Source organism: Protomyctophum parallelum (assembly GCF_964188405.1).
Source record: "Protomyctophum parallelum genome assembly, chromosome: 9".
Taxonomy (NCBI): domain Eukaryota; kingdom Metazoa; phylum Chordata; class Actinopteri; order Myctophiformes; family Myctophidae; genus Protomyctophum; species Protomyctophum parallelum.
Genome location: NC_139706.1, coordinates 23030496 through 23051442, shown reverse-complemented (window position 1 = coordinate 23051442; position 20947 = coordinate 23030496). Strand labels below are relative to the sequence as shown.

The window sequence follows — 20947 nt, the reverse complement described above, 5'->3', positions numbered from 1 at the left end:
GAACAGAAAGATGAGGTGTGGTAGTGACTAGTCGGTCCAGAACTGCTTCATCTCTACTGAGTCCAACCATCCCATGTCCCTTTAGCTTCTTGATTTCCTGCTCAAGGGCTTGATCTGTGAAGAGATGAGTGAACGGTATCTCTGACTTTGCCACCACAAATTCACCTGACTTCAGTGCGTTCCATGTTTCTGGGTCATCCTGTTCAAGAGCGTTCATTTGGGCAAGATAGACTGGCATCAGTCAAGCATATTTAAGGAGATCACGAGCAAAGACATACTTGATGAGTTCCTCTAAGGATGACAAGTAGCCCTCCCAGTCACCTGACCGATGGCGACAACAGAAAGACAAAGAGAAAAGAGAAAGACAGCAGCAGCCTGGCTGATCTTGGCCGATCTTTATTTAGCAGCAATATTTGCTACACTTGGGTCTGAGGCACCTTACTTTGAAAATAGCTGATCTACAAGCTCAAACTACATCCTTGTAGATCAGCTATTGTTGGCTAAAGTTCTCCTTGGAAAAGGGATGCTATGGTTCAAGTGGTTTAATGTAAAAAAAGAAAAAAGTTCCTATCCCACAATGATTTGGTGGGCCCCTGTATAGTAACTCTGAGGACCCCCTAGGGGTCATGGGCCCCCTGGTATTGGCTACTACTATCTTTTTATATCAGAGCCCAGCTACAAATACTTTTATGCTTCATTTATGATCTAATTTGACAATATTCTGGAGAAGGAGCAGAGCAAGGAATGTAATGAGAACTGGGATAGGCCCAGGGGTCAGTCCGGGAGGTCCCAGGTGAGGAAACACCCCTACCAAAAGTCAAAAAAGATTATTTTGACCACTTTAAAAGTTTAAGAAATCTACTCAGAAACATACTAAACAATTCTAATATTATGAAAATCGGACATTAACTGGCTGGCATACTGTTCTGGGAGGTCCCAAATAGATGACCCCCCCAGAAGCGGGGTGGGGGTCGGGCAAATTTGAACCCCATAATTTTCTCATAGTTTGGACCCTATAAAACCAAGATCTGCAAAAAAATCAATTTTAGCACAAAAATCCTACGGGAGCTGTTTTTTTGACGCCTCGTACCACACTGCTAGACTGACACTGTCAAAATACGGTATTATTTATTGTATTGGAAGAATAATTTGTTTCCCTGGCACAAAAGGGGGAAATAAAAACAACAATAACAAACATCTATCTATCCATCTACGTATATATATATATCAGTATCGGCTATCTGCTAAAGTGTTATTTTAAACGTCGCTAGTATATCAGTATCGGCCAAGAATTCCCATATTGGTGCATCCCTACTTTTTACTGAAGTTACTTCACCCCACTAGTGGCGGTGGGTTACAGTATGTACAGTATACTCAGTACCTTAGAGAGGGTCTGCTCAGCGATGGTGCTGTGGGTTCTGTACAGTATACTCAGTACCTTAGAGAGGCTCTGCTCAGCGATGGTGCTGTGGGTTCTGTACAGTATACTCAGTACCTTAGAGAGGCTCTGCTCAGCGATGGTGCTGGGCCTCCGCTGGCGCGGGTCCAGTCTCTGCTCCACTGGGAAGCTGCAGCGATGAGCCTTCAGCCTCTCCACCAGCAGGTAGTAGATAGCAGCAAAGTGGTTGTAACTCTTGTTCTGGAGAGACTGCAGGGAGAGAGAGAGAGAGAGAGAGAGAGAGAGAGAGAGAGAGAGCCAGGCATGAATTACAATTACAATTTAGGCATTTAGCAGACGCTCTTGATCCAGAGTGAATCATTGGTTCATTGAAAAACCAATGAAGAGCAACGTTCTTTTAAGCTTCATTTCATGAAATGGTTCGCCTATGGGGAGCGCCTGATCCCGCCAGGGTTCAGGCGCTAACCATAGGCGAACCATTTCATGAAATGAAGCTTAAAGAAGTTACTGCAGGTATACCCAGTGGTGGATTTTTTTATTTAAGTAAAAGTATCAATACTATAGATATACTCCCGTTACAAGTAAAAGTCCGGAATTAAAAATGTACTTGAGCAAAAGTACAAAAGTATTGGCATCAAAATGTACTTAAAAGTACCACAAGTAAAATGACTCTTTATGCCTCATTTCAAGTTTTCAAAATAATGTATACAAATCTTTTGAAAATAGCAGATCTGCAAAGCTCACACAATGCATCACCTCGCAACACATTGTGAGCTTTGTAGATCGGCTATTTTTAAATGTGCATAATGTAGGGCAGGCTATGTTTTTGTAATAATAATCAAAAAGTAACTAGTAACTAAAGTTTTTTTAATTAAATGTAGTGCAGTTAAAGTGCAATATTTTGATCCGAGATGTAGTGGAGTAGAAGTAAAAGTATTGGAAATTGTAAATACTCAAATATGTAAATACCTCAAAATGTACTTCGTTACTTTCCAGCACTGGTATTACCTTACCACCAGCCATTAAAAAGTGCAACTTCCTACCGTCCCTCAAAACCGCCATAAAAGAGAAACTGTCTGCAATATCATGCCAAAAGACAATTGTCCCTCACTGTTTTTCTGTAAACTTTTATTGCTCCTAGTATTGACGATTTCTTGTATAGTATTGTTTGTCTTTATACCAGATTCCTTTATTTGTGTATACACACATAGGAATTTGTTTTGACATAACATGAGTGCATTCAATTCTTTTTTCACAAATAGACAGACATAAGACAACACCGTGCAGGGAAATAAATATAAAGTGCAGGTTTATACAGTAGTACATAGTGCATCAAATGTTGCCGGTGATTAAAGTGCCGGTGTCACTAGGAGGCAGGGGTGGAAGGGAAGCCAGAGTCATTGAGCAGCCTGGCAGCTGAGGGGAAAAAACATTGTCTGTGGCGGGCTTTCGTAGCCTTCGGCAGCCGCAGTCTTCTCCCAGAGGGGAGCATGGTGAGGAGGCCGTGGCCAGGGTGGGAGGGGTCGGCCATAATTTTCCTTGCTCTCTTCAGCGCCTTGGAGTCGTGCAGGGACTTGAGGGAGGGCAGAGGGCGGCCAATCACCCTCTCCGCAGAGTGAATCACCCGCTGCAGCTTGGTGAGGTCTTTAGCAGCTGCAGCGGGGAACCAGGTGAGGATGGAGTGAGTGAGGATGGACACCACAATGGCTGTGTAGAACTGAGCCATCATGAGCCTCTGCAGCCTGAATTTTTTCAGCTGTCGGAGGAAGTACAGCCTCTGCTGGGCCTTCTTCCGGAGGGCCATAATGTTCAGCTCCCACTTGAGGTCCCGAGAAATTGTCATGCCCAGGAACCGGCATGACTCCACTGAGGTCACCGGGGTGTCTCCCAGCATGATGGGAGCCGGCGGGGCTGCGTTCCTGCGGAAGTCCACCACCATCTCCACTGTCTTAAGAGCATTAAGCTCCAGGTTGTTGTTGCTGCACCAACTCTGCAGCCGCTCGATCTCCCTCCTGTAGGCCGACTCATCCCCCTTAGAGATGAGGCCCACCAGGGTGGTATCGTCAGCAAACTTCAGTAGCTTAACTGACGGATGGAGGGAAATGCAGCTGTTGGTGTACAGGGAGAACAGGAGTGGGGACAGGACACAGCCCTGCGGGGAGCCAGTGCTGGTGGACCAGGAGCTGGAAATGTTCTTCCCCAGCTTCACCCGCTGCGACCTGTTGGTAAGGAAGTCCGTAATCCACCTGCGAGTGGAGTCCGGCACTTGCAGCAAGGACAGCTGGTGCTCCAGGATGGATGGCAGGATCGTGTTGAAGGTCGAGCTGAAGTCCACGAACAGGATCCTGGCGTAGTTGCCTGCAGTATCGAGGTGTTCAAGCGTGTAGTGCAGGGCTATGTTCACGGCGTCCTCCGTGGATCTGTTGGCCCTGTACGCAAACTGCATCGGGTCCAGCACAGGATCTGTGATGCTCTTCAGGTGAGCCAGGACAAGGCGCTCCAGGACCTTCATGACCACAGAGGTCAGGGTGACGGGTCTGTAATCATTAAGGCCGGTGACCTTGGCCTTCTTGGGGACGGGGATGATGGTCGAGGCCTTGAAGCACGCTGGGACGTGACACAGCTCCAACGAGGCATTGAAGATGGTGGTGAACACCGGGGCGAGCTGGTCAGCGCAGTGCTTCAGGACAGAGGGGGAGACAGAATCCGGTCCGGCCGCCTTCCGGGGGTTCTGGCTCCTCAGCAGCAGTTTCACCTCTCTCACCGTGACAGAGAGGGGGGGATGCGGGGATGGTGGATGTGGCAGGGGGGGGGGGGGGTGATTGGTGGGGGGGAACCTCTCTTTCTCGAATCTGGGACCGTGTTATGTCGGCGTTTTCCGAAGAGGAATAGAAGCATTCACATCAACAACATTAATTACGCCATGGTGAAACGTTGCTGTTGGGCGTCCTGCAACAGTGCTTCATAAGTACCCAGAATGTTTGGGGCATTTATTTTTATTCCTTTTCCCGTGGGTGCGCACATGCACATGTCAATGTTTACATTCTGGAGGTGGAGGACGCGGCGGTCACTCATTCACCCTCCCTGCTACTAAATCATACTATTACCGTCAACTTTTACGAAACAATATTTAAATCAATCGTCTAATAAACAACTAACAACTTACCTTGGAGCAAATGGTGTGCTTTGTAACTTTCTAATCTCCACACTCAGTTGCTTGTGTTGGTCGGACGCCAGCCACAGGCTCCAGCCTCCAGTCACGTTCCCTCCCACTGCGGTTCAGAAAAAGAACGCTGCTTACCATTTTCTGCACATTGTATCCAAAAAGTGAAGGTCCGCTAATGGTCTAAACTATTTTGAATTTAGGAACGGCAAAGAAAATAGTTTAGACCATTAGCGGACCTTCACTTTTTGGATGCAGAAGGGGGTAAGCAGCGTTCTTTTTTTTCTGAACCGCAGTGGGAGGGGACGTGACTGGAGCCTGTGGTTGAAGACAGTTATGTGGCTGCCGTCCAACACAAGCAACTAGAAAGTTACAAAGCACACCATTTGCTCCAAGGTAAGTTGTTTGTTGTTTATTAGACGATTGATTTAACCATTGTTTAGTAAAAGTTGACGTTAATACTAGTATGATAGTAGCAGGGAGGGTGAACGAGTGACGCCACCGCCGCTTCCTCCTCTAGAATGTAAACATTGTGCGCACCCACGGGAAAGGAATAAAAAGAAAATGCCCCAAACGTTCTGGGTGCCTATGAAGCACTGTTGCAGGGCGCCCAACAGCAACGTTTCACCATGGCGTTATTATAGTATAAATGTTGTTGATGTGAATGCTTCTATTCCTCTTCGGAAAAACGCCGACATAACACGGTCCTCAATGGAGGTTCGCTGATGTTTGTCCTGCTTAACAACGGTATCGAGGGCAGCTGAGTGAGCGGGCGGGGCTTACCGCACGGTCTATTGGTGATGGTCTTGAGGCCTTTCCAGACGGAGGAGGAATTCCCATCAGAGAGCTGTTGCCGCAGTCTCTCTGAGAAGCGATGTTTCGCCTTCCTCACCTCTTTGGCAAACCTGTATTTGGCTTGCCTGAACAGAGCCACATCACCACTACGCCTGGCCACCTCCTTCTCCGTCCTTAGCCTTCTGAGTTGGGCTGAGAACCAGGGCTTGTCATTGTTGTAGATCTTCCTGGAGCGGAGTGGGACACACACCTCCTCGCCGAGACTGATGAATGATGTCACAGTGTCTGTGTATTCATCCAGGTTGTTACCAGCCTCAGGCCCCGCCCACTCGACATAGTCCTGGTCGCAGCCAGCGCTCTCCAGCCAGGCACGGAGTCGCTCACATGCGTCACTGGACCAAACTCTGTAGTTCCGCACTACAGATTTTTAATCTCTGCCTGTAGCGAGGGATCAGATGGATGAGATGGTGATCACCTTTGCCCAGCGCAGCACGGGGGACAGAGTGGTATGACTACTTGATGGTACAGTAGCAGTGATCCAGAGTGTTCACACCCCTAGTTGGGCATGTGACCTGCTGCCTGTATTTGGGGAGAGCCCGACTCAAATGAGCCTGGTTGAAGTCCCCCAAAACTACAGCAAAACTGCGACATCATCATCATACCCGGAAGTTATGCAGAAACCCTACTGGCAAAGAACTTTCTGCCCTTGACAGCCCATTACAAACAGACAAGTCCTATCTGATTGCATTAAACAACATTAAACAACGTTGAACTCACTTTGCCACCGAATTTGCCACTCGATTTGCCACTCACTTTATGCATGCGCATACCCTCTATACTGTACATAGGACAGCAATGGAAACAAGCCCTCAGGGCCTCTTGGGGCCACTCATATCAGCTCAGTCAATCTGTGAGAGAGACTCAAGAGTAGAGCGAGGAGGAGAGTAGGCACCGGTAGAGGAGGTTCGGTTGCTCCTTCACAAAAGGAAGGAGCCAGTGTAGAGTAGAGGTGGCCGTTCAGGCATCTAGTAAGGATCCTTTACTAGATGCCCTGGGTTAGGTGATCCTAGTCACCTAGTCCGGGGGGGTTTCCATGTCCAGCTGGGAGGAGGCCACAGTGCGGACCGAGGACCAGGTGGAGGGGATTATATCTCCATGCTGGGCTGGAAACGCCTCAGGATCCCCCAGTCAGATCTGGATAATGTGGCCAGGGAAAGGGAGGAAGTCTGGGATTCTTTGCATGGAACTGCTGCCTTCGCGATCCGACTCCGGATAAGCGGACGAACGTGGATGGATGGATGGATGCAGTGCGTTTATTCAATTGTGTTTCTTTGTCAACGCTTTATTCCATTCCTTAAGGCAGTTGTACAATTATTCAGTTCCACAATAATAATCCGACATTTCATCCCCCCCCACACACACACACACACACACACACACACACACACACACACACACACACACACACACACACACACACACACACACACACACACACACACACACACACACACACACACACACACACACACACACACAAATTCTAAGAAAGCATGTGGAAAAAATATTAAAAAAAGAATAATGGTTGAAACGGTTGAAGTCATGAGCCAGAAAGAACAAGAACATATGTTTCTAAAACATTTTAAAAAGAGCGGGTTTATACAAAATGTTAATCTTCAGCATTCTCCCTTGACAGTTTTGTTGGATACAATCATCTAACCACTGCCACATGTGGCTTCAAATTTCAGAGAATCATTTAGTATTATCGTCTCTGTCGGGTGGAAACCTCATGTGTCTAATTCAAATTCAAAAAGTAGAAGATCTACAATCTCAAAATGCGTCGCTTCGCGCTTGGAGCTTGTAGATCTGCTACTTTTTATCTTTTTGTGTGATGCTGTAGTATGATCTCATTTACAGATACACAATAAGTTAGTATATGAAGATAAGAGATTTCTGCCCGACAGCGACAATACTTCTTTCCAGCTGTTTCATATCAAAGTGAAACAGAGTCAGCCAAAGCATAACATACATAAAATGGGTTTTGCGTGATTTTGGATGACGTCTATTTTGGCTGCGCCTCCACCAACTAAAGATATGTAAAAAAACAAAAACAGGAGCCGTGTCCAAGCAGGTGGATAGCGGACAGCTGAATCACAGTCCTCGTTAAATCAAAAACCGCAGTGCGCTGCTGATTTACAGTATAACCCCAACCTTGCTTTCTGACACACAAACACTAATGATGATCTATGTCTTTCATATAGCAGTAGACTATTAAGTATAACTACATTATATAGTTATAAAGCAAATCTGCGGTATACGAAACCATCACCCTGTATGCTGAATCAAAGCTCTCGTGTCAAAGTGTATAGCCTGATTTATAGCCCAACGAGTTGAATGATGGTGATGCGTGCCGAACAAAAAAAGACAAGCTCCACAACGCATTGCGTCTGCAGCACGCTGTGAGCTTGTAAAATACATCGACTGTTTCCAGCACGTGATGACATCGTACAACCAGGCGGCAAGGAAGCTCTAGGAGTTATCAACATGCAGTTCTAATTAGTGGCTCAGCAGATGGCGCTATTTCCCCGCCTGCTGACCTACATTTACTAGACCTAGTGGGTAGTGGACACATTTTCATGATTGGCTGCCTCTAAGCCAATGGGAGACTTGCCCATAAAACCTGAACGGCATAAAAACCCATACTCATACTGATGGAACCGCCCCCATCTGGCCGAGTCAGGTTAAGTCTTTTTATCACCTGAACACATTGACTGATTGTATTACTTGAGTAGTAGAGACCAGCGGGTGGCGGATTTAGCTGCGGTTGCCGCGGGTAACCGCAGTTTAGGGTGGAATTCAATATATTATAAATTAATATTGGATAAACCGCGGGTGAAATAATGCGGGAAATAAATTAATGGCATCTATATTTATAGGCTTATTATAGCTTTCCAAACGCCGTTCGTGCGTTAGTAGTATTTTAATATTAATAATAATAATAGCTCAGATTTATATAGTGCTTTTCTAAGTACCCAAAGCGCTTTACATAAAACAGTAGGAACAACTTTAATTCAAGAAATAAAAATAAAAACAAGAAGGCAAGTAAAATGTCAGTGCTAGGAAACATGGAAGGCTAAGCGAGGGAAGGGGGGACATCATAAACAGTATATTGGCCTCCTACAGGCAGCTACGCTAAAGCTGCTAACAGGCAGCTAGTGAGTCTGAGATAAACTAAAAACTAAAAACAGAATATACGTTTGGCGTACGGTGGGACTGGGAGTTCTTAACCCTGCCGATGACGGCTGGATGTGAGAACGTGGGCGGCTTGTTACCATGGAAATGGATATATACAACCACTACGTAACATTGGTGAACTGGCGACAGAGTGGTGACCGAGTGACATACATTGTTTGTACAAGTACGTATAAATAGCGGATCTACAAGCTCACAGCGCGTCGCTGCGTGGATTGGCTATACTGTATAGTATATACGCTTCCCTGTGTAGCGGATTGCGGGCGGTGCTGATTAATACATAAATTGGATGAATGAATTAATGCGTTCGGATAACGGGCGGATTATTAATATGCACACGCGGATTCGGGTGATAAAAAAGCTCATCCGCTGGTCTCTAATCTACTATCAATCTATGCCATTGCTGAACTCCGGTTTATTCCCGTTGATCGGGGGCAAAAACAAACTTACTGCAAGCTGATATCATATGACTTCAGTCATTTCTTGTTTCTCCATTCAAGGAGTAATCGCTAGTTTAAAATCTGTTTTTAAATTAGCAAGATACTGTATGTGTTCAGTAAATTATGATCCCAATGAATGTTTAAATGAATGATGAAGTAGGGTAGTTTCTAGGGTTTCTACTGGTTGTACGCAGTGTAGACGAGACATGAAAAGACTTGAAAAAAAAAAAAAATTAACCACTTCAGCCCTATATATGTACATTTCGACCATTTGAAAATAGGGTTAGCTTGTAGATCGGCTATTTTCAAAATATCATTTGACATTTGCATAGAGATTACTTTCAAATTTTGGTACTTTTTACTGAAGTACAATTTGAATTCCAGAATTTTACTTGTACCAGAGTAGTTCTCCATTGCAGTATTGATACTATTAAAACATTTGAGTACCTTTCCCAGCACCTACCGGTTCAAATCAGGCATGCGATAAATAACTCACCTCTACAGTCTTGTGCTGGTCGATGCCCAGGCTGTGCATCAGACGGAGGACCTGCTCGCTGTACTCGCCCAGCACCGGCCCACCCTCGGCGGGCTGGGCCTGCTGGTACATCAGGTGCCTCTGCACCGGCACGTCCAGAACCATCCACTTGTGTTCCTTGATCTGGGCCACCGACAGACGCTTGGACGGGTCCAGGACCAACATCTTGCGGATCAGGTGTTCACAGTCTGGATGGAGGCAAAAGAGAGACGGACCCCTTCCTTTAGTTTAGACCAGAACACTCGTGAAAGAGAAGGGGTGAGCTGAGCTGAAAAGGTAGGGTCCAAAATTTTACTTTTTGTGTGTTTTCCCCCCGTAAATGAATGCTGTACTTGATTCTACTATAGCGTCACACAAAATCATCGGAAGTAGCACATCCACAAGGTCGAAGCTCTTTTGAGCTTGTAGATCTGTAGACTGTTCCTTTATTTTTTTTAAGATTTTTTGCCTTTATTGATAGGGTACAGTAATTAGACAGGAAAGGGGGAGAGAGATATGGGGGGGGGAAGACATGCGGCAAAGGCCGACGGGCTCGGGACTCGAACCCGCGACACACCATCAGGCTGGATTACCGGCCTAGGTGGCTGGACAGAGACGATATATATCCACACGACAGACGATATAGAATATAATACATTCTAATACACTGCTTCGTGACGTGTTGTAAGCTTGTAGATCAGCTACAAAAGAAAAATGTTTGAAGGTAGGTTTCTACAGGCCTAATGACAGTGCTTTACCCAATGAACACTCAGCATCAAGAGTTGGATGGGGGGGGGGGGTCCAGGGGGTCCCTATGTGGCATCACATCACATCAAGCTGCCACACACAGCAAACAGGAGATAGCAAACAGGAGATAGGCTCCTGCTCTGACCTATACGGGCCGCGTGACTGTGGATGAGGAACCATGGTTTCCCAGGGCTACTTACTTACTATAATGCGGAAGCTGTGACCAGACAATGACGTGCTTTGGATGCCGGCATGGCTCCCTTAATGAACGTGTCAGCCCAGATGAACCTCCCCTGTGCTCTCTCTTCCCCCTCCTAATGAGAACTCCGCACCTCTCGTTAGAGACTAAGATGCGTTTGACGTCAGACACACAGCTGGGTTCTTAACAGGATTACGGTGCTCCGGCTGTGGTACATTGGCCTGTCTGTGTGTCTCTGCAGCATTCCTTCCTACCAGACTGCGTTCTCACCCTCGCACCCCGCTGCTCCGGTTAAAGTCTTAAAGGTCTTGGATGCAGGCTGGAAGATTTTTTGGCGCATTTTACCCTTGATAGCTAATTTCCGGTTACGCTTCCGTCTTTGTGGATTATTAATAAGATATCCCGCTGGACATTTTTGTCATCGTTTGACAAGCTTATTTCCACTGTGATGGAAAAAATGCATTTGAGTACCTCCTATTGCTTGGTTAACACAAAGATATTTATTGTATTACAGTGTGTGTTCAGTAAGAATGATTTTTTGTTTCTTGGATACATTTTGGTATCCTGACCTGAAAATGTATTTTATGTTCGATAAAGAACTGGAGAGACAGGGAGACATTTCTTACTCAACAAAGACTCAATATTACTATCAGAATATGGAGACATTTAACTATATACTAAAAATAAGAATGAATAGTGGAAATGGCAGATCTACTAGTTCATCATCTACATGCTGCAACTGCAGAGCTTGTAAATCGTTTTGACATTGTTGACGAATTCTGGGCAGATTTGAACAGAAAAACTGTTACCTACAAAGCCAAAGCGCAGTAACTACAGGGGGGAAAAATGGACGATAATGGGTTTAAGTGTTTCCACTGGACATCTAAATGAGCAAATCAGTGAGCAAATCAGCAAATAAGTGTTATTACAGCAATTGTAAATATGTGACCAAATTAGGGAACAAGGTGTTCCATGACTTTATTTTTCAAAACACTGTTATGGTCCTGCGTGGACCATAACGCAGGTCCCCTTCCCCACCCCCGGCATCTATAGCAGAACATCTACCTCAGGTACAATAACATGACACCCCCACTGGGGTCCAATTTCATTCCAAAATGCAATCTGGCCCGTGGCCTTTCGTCAGCCATGCCTCTCTAACTAACTTTTCTCAGAAATGAACAGCAGTAACAGTTGCGCTGAGTCGACCGCCTTGTTTATAGCAACAGGGCTGAGGCTGCACACACATTTCTGGAAGATCCAAGCCACCAGGGAGAGCAGGGCTATGCAGCTGGCCCAGACTGCCTGCCTGCCTGGCTGGCTGGCTGAGCTGACTGCTGGACCAACTGATTGACTGACTGTCCGGGGCCAGAGAACATACCATTACACCACAATGACTCAACTGCTCAAACATCCAAGTTAACACATTCAATCTGTCGCTGGTGTGGAGTTACACCGAGTCGTGTGCCCCCCCCCCCCCTCCTCCTCTCACACCATTGAAACATAGTGGTACAGTACACAGGGATTAAAGAATGAAATTAAAAATATAAATCTGTTTTGTTAGGCCAGGTCCCAATATGACATATAGGTATTATCAACTCGAATAAATCCCTCCCCTAACCCAGCAAATAGCCGATCTACAAGTTCAGAGCTAGTAGGCTACAGTATATCAAGTGATTGTTTTCTGGTGTGCAACACTAGCGTGTAACCAAGTCTAACGAATGATGTTGAACTCTGGCGACCGACTGACAGCTTTTAATCTACGAGTACAGTCAGTCAGTCAGTCAGTGAGCTCAGGGTGGAACTGACACCAAGGTTTACGTTATTATTACGTTATCTGCACCGTTCTGATCCAAAGTCAGTGAGAATTAAAGGGGGACAGGAGATTTGACAGCGATAGAGAGGCAAAGAAAAACAGACTGAGGTCCTAATAACGTCATAACGTCTGAGTCACTGTTGAACTACACAGCACAGCACGCAGGCCAGGGATAGATTGAGCAGGGGATAAAGTATGGCACACAGACTCGCTGGGGATGAAGTTATTTGTTTGTTCTGGGAGTAGCATGAACCTGAGCCGTATTGTCCTGTAACACTATCTACTGTACCACAAACCTAGAGCATGGGAAAAAACCTTAGAGTATATATGAATAGCGACGGCATCCGAGTTCTCCTTCCATCCACTTGCATTAAGTTGCTCAAAAGCGCATGAGGCGATTTCACTCCTCCTTCCGCGTAGGAACAGAGTGCATTCTGGGATGGATTGGCCCCAAACACATGAACGTGCTGCCGTTGACTATCATTGCGCCGTTTGTGCGCGTTCACGTATGAAACATTCGTTCACGTGTCATGGCCCCAATAACATGAACGAGCGCAATGATAGTCAACGGACCAGCGCTGGCTCGAGCTGCAATACCAAATTCGGCCACTATGTCCATTTCGCCTCAGGGTTTCCTCCGGGTGCCGTCTCTATTCATATATACTCTAAGGAAACAACACAATCTATAGATACCACAAACCTATAGAGCATACATGGGAAACTGGCGGCCCGGGGGCCACATGCGGCCCCCAACATCACTTGATATGGCCCTCAGGGAGAATACTGATATATTATTGATTTGCAAACATGACCCGGTTAAATTACTTCAGTCTAAATTCGTAGCTTAATAAGTAGTATTAAGTAGTATTGTCGTTTTTTGTTTTTTAAATGTCCGGTGAAATTGTATCTAGTTCAGAAAGTTAACATAACTATAATTAAAGGCATTTGCAATTAAATTAAAATAATGCTTTTCAGGATAAAAATAAAATAAAATCAGGATTTCAATAAAAAGTATTTTGTCAAAAGGTTAAATTACTATTCTGATAGTAATCATTGCTATAGAGTGTTTGTTCAATAACAGGAGTCTCCCTGTCTCTCCAGTTCAATAACAGGAGTCTCCCTGTCTCTCCAGTTCAATAACAGGAGACTCCCTGTCTCTCCAGTTCAATAACAGGAGTCTCCCTGTCTCTCCAGTTCAATAACAGGAGTCTCTCTGTCTCTCCAGTTCAATAACAGGAGTCTCCCTGTCTCTCCAGTTCAATAACGGGAGTCTCTATGTCTCTCCAGTTCAATAACAGGAGTCTCCCTGTCTCTCCAGTTCAATAACAGGAGTCTCCCTGTCTCTCCAGTTGTTCAATAACAGGAGTCTCCCTGTTTCTCCAGTTCAATAACAGGAGTCTCCCTGTCTCTCCAGTTCAATAACAGGAGTCTCCCTGTCTCTCCAGTTCAATAACAGGAGTCTCCCTGTCTCTCCAGTTCAATAACAGGAGTCTCCCTGTCTCTCCTGTTCAATAACAGGAGTCTCCCTGTCTCTCCAGTTGTTCAAAAACAGGAGTCTCCCTGTCTCTCCAGTTCAATAACAGGAGTCTCTCTGTCTCTCCAGTTCAATAACAAGAGTCTCCCTGTCTCTCCAGTTCAATAACAGGAGTCTCCCTGTCTCTCCAGTTCAATAACAGGAGTCTCCCTGTCTCTCCAGTTGTTCAATAACAGGAGTCTCCCTGTCTCTCCAGTTCAATAACAGGAGTCTCCCTGTCTCTCCAGTTCAATAACAGGAGTCTCCCTGTCTCTCCAGTTCAATAACAGGAGTCTCCCTGTCTCTCCAGTTCAATAACAGGAGTCTCCCTGTCTCTCCTGTTCAATAACAGGAGTCTCCCTGTCTCTCCTGTTCAATAACAGGAGTCTCCCTGTCTCTCCAGTTGTTCAATAACAGGAGTCTCCCTGTCTCTCCAGTTGTTCAATAACAGGAGTCTCTCTGTCTCTCCAGTTCAATAACAGGAGTCTCCCTGTCTCTCCAGTTCAATAACGGGAGTCTCTCTGTCTCTCCAGTTCAATAACAGGAGTCTCCCTGTCTCTCCAGTTCAATAACAGGAGTCTCCCTGTCTCTCCAGTTGTTCAATAACAGGAGTCTCCCTGTCTCTCCAGTTCAATAACAGGAGTCTCCCTGTCTCTCCAGTTGTTCAATAACAGGAGTCTCTCTGTCTCTCCAGTTGTTCAATAACAGGAGTCTCCCTGTCTCTCCAGTTCAATAACAGGAGTCTCTCTGTCTCTCCAGTTGTTCAATAACAGGAGTCTCCCTGTCTCTCCAGTTCAATAACGGGAGTCTCCCTGTCTCTCCAGTTCAATAACAGGAGTCTCCCTGTCTCTCCAGTTCAATAACAGGAGTCTCCCTGTCTCTCCAGTTGTTCAATAACAGGAGTCTCCCTGTCTCTCCAGTTCAATAACAGGAGTCTCCCTGTCTCTCCAGTTCAATAACAGGAGTCTCCCTGTCTCTCCAGTTCAATAACAGGAGTCTCCCTGTCTCTCCAGTTGTTCAATAACAGGAGTCTCCCTGTCTCTCCAGTTCAATAACAGGAGTCTCCCTGTCTCTCCAGTTCAATAACAGGAGTCTCCCTGTCTCTCCAGTTCAATAACAGGAGTCTCCCTGTCTCTCCTGTTCAATAACAGGAGTCTCCCTGTCTCTCCAGTTGTTCAATAACAGGAGTCTCCCTGTCTCTCCAGTTGTTCAATAACAGGAGTCTCTCTGTCTCTCCAGTTCAATAACAGGAGTCGCATCTGCGACCCAAAAGTGTCTAGAGTACCACTGAAGCAAAATAAATGTAAAAAACATTTGCTGAAAAACTACATTCACTATATTCATACGCACACTATATTCAAAGATTTGCGCACATTTTCAAGATTTATGAATAGCCAAAGTATAAACTATAATGGTTAGAGTGGTTCAAATGATTTTGACACTACATTAACTAATTTAGCTACTCAAATTTAGATACTCAAATAGCTGAACCTGTGGGCCACATTATGAAAATGGCAAGGGGCCAGGGGCCAGTTGATTAAAGGACAACATTTATGATACTTTATACTTTTTTGCTTTATTTCCACCTAACGTATGAAAAGATAAGTACAATGTGCATTATTTTATGGCTTAGCCATTTTCTCTTTTAAATAATTCTGTGAAATTAGCACATTAACAACTTTCCATAAAACAAACTAATGTACATCGTCTGCCTGCCTGTGTGTGTCTGCCTGTGTGTGTGCCTGTCTGCCTTTCTCTGTCTGTCTGTCTGCCTGCCTTTCTCTGTCTGTCTGTGCCTGCCTGCCTGTGCCTGCCTGTCTGTGCCTGCCTGCCTGTCTGCCTTTCTCTGCCTGCCTTTCTCTGCCTGTCTGTCTGTCTGTCTGTCTGTCTGTCTGTCTGTCTGCCTGCCTGCCTGCCTGCCTGCCTGCCTGCCTGCCTGCCTGCCTGCCTGCCTGTCTGTCTGTGTCTGCCTGCCTGCTATCAAGTGGGTTAACATTAAAGATCTCTGAGCTGAGCATCTCTATTTCAATTGCTTCACAATGTAATTTATGACTTGGCCCACATTCAACACACATGGCTTTTCCATTAAATAAACTTGGGAAAATAAATAGTTAAAACTATATTGCTAAATAAAATAAAATACATTATACTTCTACCTGGAAGACTAAGTATACCCAGCTGTCTGTTTAGCTACCAAGTGGTTAACATTGATGATACAGTTAGTTCAGTAGAGCTACAGTACATCTCTTTCATTTGCATTACAATGACAGTCAATTATGACTGGGCACATTAAGCTAAAGTTGTCAAATCCATCCTGCCCCAAAAAAACGAAAATTGGCGATTTTAATTTGTTATCAATATGTAGTGGTTTGAAATGGTACCTATACATTGGTTGCTGGGATGCCAGTCAGGGCAAGGCCTGACAATAATATAGTATTAAATAAAAATAATCAAACGCTACAAAGGGTGCATGAACGCTCACATAAACCCGTACAGCAGAATACCATTCCACTCCACTCCACTCCCACCCTGTCCGGATTTTGACGTTTGCTTAGTAGCAACACACACAGACAGTACTGGTGTGTGGTGCACAAAGTGTGTTGCGCTTGTTCTGAACCAACGCTGTCCTCCTGAACAAGTTGTTCAGTTGATCAGGAGAACAAGTTGTTCAGGAGGACATTGGAATGAAAGCAGCCGATCCTCCTGGCGAACACGCAACACTAGAGCTAATACTGAAGCTAACTAAACACAACATGCAACGCCGTTCTGCAGCGTGACTCCCCGACACTTCCTGCTCCTTCTCTCCTCCTCCACACACGGTGCTCTGTGCGAGTGTGCGTCGCTTGCCGTGGGTGCGCGACCGTTTCCCAGTGGTCGAGTCAACGCAACGGAGGTGTGTGTAAATGGGTGTGCGTGTGAAGTTTGAGTGACAGGTTCTAGGTTGCTCTTGAGTCTTAAAATGACGGTGGCTCCAAACGGATCACCACCGTTTTGGTCATTATCTCTGGAACGCAAGGTCCAATCTGCTCAGTTTAAAGCTTGTTGGATACATGAAATTTAGGACATTTGATTGGCGGGCCAGTCAAAATTGCTACGGCAGTGATACTCAAACTCCGGCCCGCGGGCCACTTCCGGCCCGCGGGCCGGAGTTTGAGTATCAATTCAATTCAATTCAAAGGGCTTTATTGGCATGAGAAAACATACGTTTACATTGCCAAAGCAGAAAGAACAATACAACAATACAATCAAAACAAAAATTATGTACTTTGTCAGAATCTTCAATAGATCAACTTCTATGTACCAAGATCACTCGATGCAGGTATAGTGCAGAAATATACACAATGATTAGTCTTTACGGTGGTTGTGTTCCATTTGATATCCTTCTCCTATCACAGCAACTCACAAATCTTGCTGCTGTGTTTGCACATTGTTGTACTTCGCCCAGCAGATATGGGAGTTTTTTGTCATTGGTCATGTTTTCAAAATCTCCGTGTGTGGTTGTAATCACTGCCGTACTGTACCGTACTAGGCAGTGCAGAGCACCGCCGCAGGGCCGTCCGGCCAGCCGGCCAGAGGAACGAGACAGACAGGAGTGTAGTGTGTGTGCAGACCGTCGGCACACTCTGTTCTCCTCAGACAGAGCACAGTACAGGGGCCGGACCGGTGTGTGTGTGTGTGTGTGTGTGTGGTGAGCGTCTGTGTGCCGTAGGCCACAAGGCTGACATTACCCCCCCAACACACTCCCATAACATCTAAATCGTTTCAAGGTCTCGCACTATAACTCTCTGTGGAGAAAGTGTTACTGACTGTAGACAGACAGGCAGAGAGACAGGCAGACAGGCAGAGGGGGAGACTCGTTGACAGGCAGACAGGCAGAGGGGGAGACTCGCTGACAGACAGACAGACAGACAGGCAGAGGGGGAGACTCGCTGACAGACAGACAGGCAGAGGGGGAGACTCGCTGACAGACAGACAGACAGAGGGGAGACTTGCTGACAGGCAGACAGGCAGAGGGGGAGACTCGCAGGCAGACAGACAGGCAGAGGGGGAGACTCGCTGACAGACAGACAGGCAGAGGGGGAGACTCGCTGACAGACAGACAGGCAGAGGGGGAGACTCGCTGACAGACAGACAGACAGAGGGGGAGACTCGCTGATAGGCAGACAGGCAGAGGGGGAGACTAGCTGACAGACAGACAGGCAGAGGGGGAGACTCACTGACAGACAGACAGGCAGACTCGCAGAGGTGGATACTTGCTGACAGACAGACAGGCAGAGGGCGAGACTCACAGGCAGACAGACAGAGGGCGAGACTCGCAGGCAGAAAGGCAGACAGACTCGCTGGCAGACAGAGAGACAGGCAGAGGAGGTGACGAGACTCCCTCAGAGAAAAAGCGAGGAGGAGCTGGAAGCACTTGGCCTGGCTCTTCCCCAGGTTACATAAACAGCTGCAGCTCTGGAGTTAATCTGTTGCCAAGCTAGCTAGCCGGCTAGCAGCGTCGCCAACAGCGGGGTCGCTGCCGTTGTTGGCGGAACGGTTAGCTAACCTGACTGACTCACCCTGCAATATGTACACATCTGCATACTCGCACAATCGCGCACACAATCTTCTCGCAATCCTCGGTGGATTGGATTTTGTGAATGTTGTTTTTATTTATTTATTTGTGTTATTTTTAACCCTAAACAGAAAGCCAAAAAAAATAGTAATACATGTACATGAGCACGCACGCACACACGCACGCACGCACGCACGCACGCAAGACTGCAGGGAGCCTCCTATTGTTCTGTGTTCAAATGGTGAGCGCTGTGGTAGTAGTTAAAGGCCTTTTCAGATGGGCAGTGACTGACGTGCCTAGTCATTCATTTTCAATGAGAGGCGTGCGTTTATTTTGGACGTGCGGAGAAGTCGAGGGGCGATTGCAAAAACGTATTTTCGCGGGCGCAGTCCCGTGAAATTGCCACGGGCCGACTAGACCTGGATTGTGGCGAGCTTTTGTCACGCTGCGTCCCGTGGCCATCATGAGCAGACCTGGAGCAGACCAGTCGCTGATCCAGGCGGTGACGTGGCCTGCGTCACTCGCTCCACGTCTGGAAGGAATTTCATACTGTGACACTCCGTGACAGCCAGTGGACATTGGACAGAGCGAGCTGACCTGCTCCACTGTGCTACATTCTCTGCTCTTATTGTTGGAGATGATTACACCATACAGAGGTTGTTGCTGTCAGATTGTCGATGCTAATGTTCCCCCAGAATATGGTTGTTTGGGATTGAAGTGATCAGACCGATGTATTTGTTTGGTCGATTATTGGTCGATCGGGGGGGAGGGGGGTTATGTTAAATAGGAATAGGAATAATAAAACGTCCAGTTAGTCTGTGTTTTGTAAATTTGCTTGTTTTCATGATCAATGTATAACTGAAGTTGTTCCTTTCTCTAATTGTGGGGACTTCTTAACTTAAGTTAACTTAAGTAATGCAGATGATTAACAGTAATTAACACGGAAAGGAACTGGTTGGAATAACGTGTTCTTTCCACGCTCTACGTCCAACCAGGGAAACTCCTCCCTGTCAGGTGTAAAGGAGCAACTTGGACACTCAGGCATGAAAGAAGCATGAGTTCAAGTCAGGGGGGCAGTCAGACAGATATTTTGTGAAGCCTGAAACTCCTGAAAGTTCATATAATGGCCTGTTGTGGCGCTGTCACTGGACTTAAATACTTAAAATACTTAAAATACTTTCTGCTTCCAGTCACTAGTTTAAAGTCTCATTTCTAATGTCATAATATTCTTTTTGGAAAATTATGGTCCCATTTATAAAATAAATGACCATAAAGTCGCGTATGTTCTGAGGGGCGTGGCTACCGTTACAGTCTATGATCGGGAGTCCCCACCCACTCGAGTCAAAATAAAAACCAACAGAGAAGAAGGGGGGGAAGTCCCTCCTCGTTGTCTGGACAGCCAATGGCCAGCTGGGCCCAAACGGAGCCAGCCAATGGCCAGCTGGGCCCAAACGGATCTAGAAAGATGGCGACTTACAGTGCAGGAATAACAGGCTTCATTTTACGTCCATGTTAGACCCGGGGAACGCTTTGTCCATATTTTTTACAGTCTATGGTTCAAGTCCGTTGCTCGCCCCATGTCCCCCATATATGGGGACTAGGTTGGCGGAGGGTGTGTAGAGCCCAGGATCACATTAGATAATTGACACAGGGGTGAAACATGGGTTACAAAATTGTGGGAACAAAATCGTGAAAAAAAAGATTAACAGTAATTTAACTATTGAGAGCATAAAATAAATTTAATCATTTTACACTCTCAAGAGTTAAAGATCGGCCCAGGCCGTAGCGTAACGGTCTGGGCACCGGACTGGTAATCCAGTCGCAGTGTGCCGCGGGTTCGACTCCCGGACCCGACACGGCCTTTACTGCATGTCATCCCCCCATCTCTCTCCCGTTTCCTGTCAGCCTACTGTCTGTCCCTTCAAAAATCAATAAAAGGCGTAAGCCGCAAAAAAAATGTCTTAAAAAAAAAAAAAAAAAGAGTTAAAGATCTAATAAAAAGGTCCATTACCAACTCCCCATCATTCAGCTGGGGACCACCTGGAACCGTCTCAGGGACCACTGGTGGTCCCCGGACCACTGGTTGAAAACCACTGGTCTAGGACTCAGCATTGGGCCCAACCAGGCTGTGTTGGAGGTAAAACAACGGAACAGGGGGTGTAAAGACAGGTACGTACGTGATGAACCCGCCCAGATGAATGTGGATCTCTGACGGGTGGAAACCTTATAATGTCTAAAACTGTCAACTTTTCAGGAAAAAAAAAAATAATAAAAATAAACAAGAATTACTCAGTCGTGACTGCCAGGTGCAGAAAGCTCTCGTTTATGAACATCTACAGCAGGCCGGGGGGTTCTCACAGCAGTGTTACAGTACAAGCCCTGGCTCGTCCTTCCATACTAAATGATCTTAGAAGGACAGCCTTATACATGTAAGGAGAGAGTAGAGGAGAGGAGAGAGAGAGCCAGAGCCAGAGCCAGAGCCAGCCAGACAGTCTCTCAAAGACACAGAGAGAGAGAGATTGAGGGGGGGGCGTCTCTCCCTTGGATGGGATTCATG

General features: G+C 46.2%; 1 protein-coding gene across 2 annotated transcripts in view; it reads right to left on the bottom strand.

Moving 5' to 3' along the window:
* sik2b (salt-inducible kinase 2b) overlaps window positions 1-20947 on the bottom strand; it is a 118514-nt gene that overhangs the window by 28758 nt on the left and 68809 nt on the right. For both annotated transcript variants that reach the window (XM_083773903.1, XM_083773904.1), the window contains exons 7-8: window positions 9546-9772; window positions 1496-1648 (exon numbers count right to left, since the gene is read on the bottom strand). In XM_083773903.1, the coding sequence (XP_083630029.1) occupies window positions 1496-1648; window positions 9546-9772 (380 nt within the window). The remainder of the gene's footprint in view (window positions 1-1495; window positions 1649-9545; window positions 9773-20947) is intronic.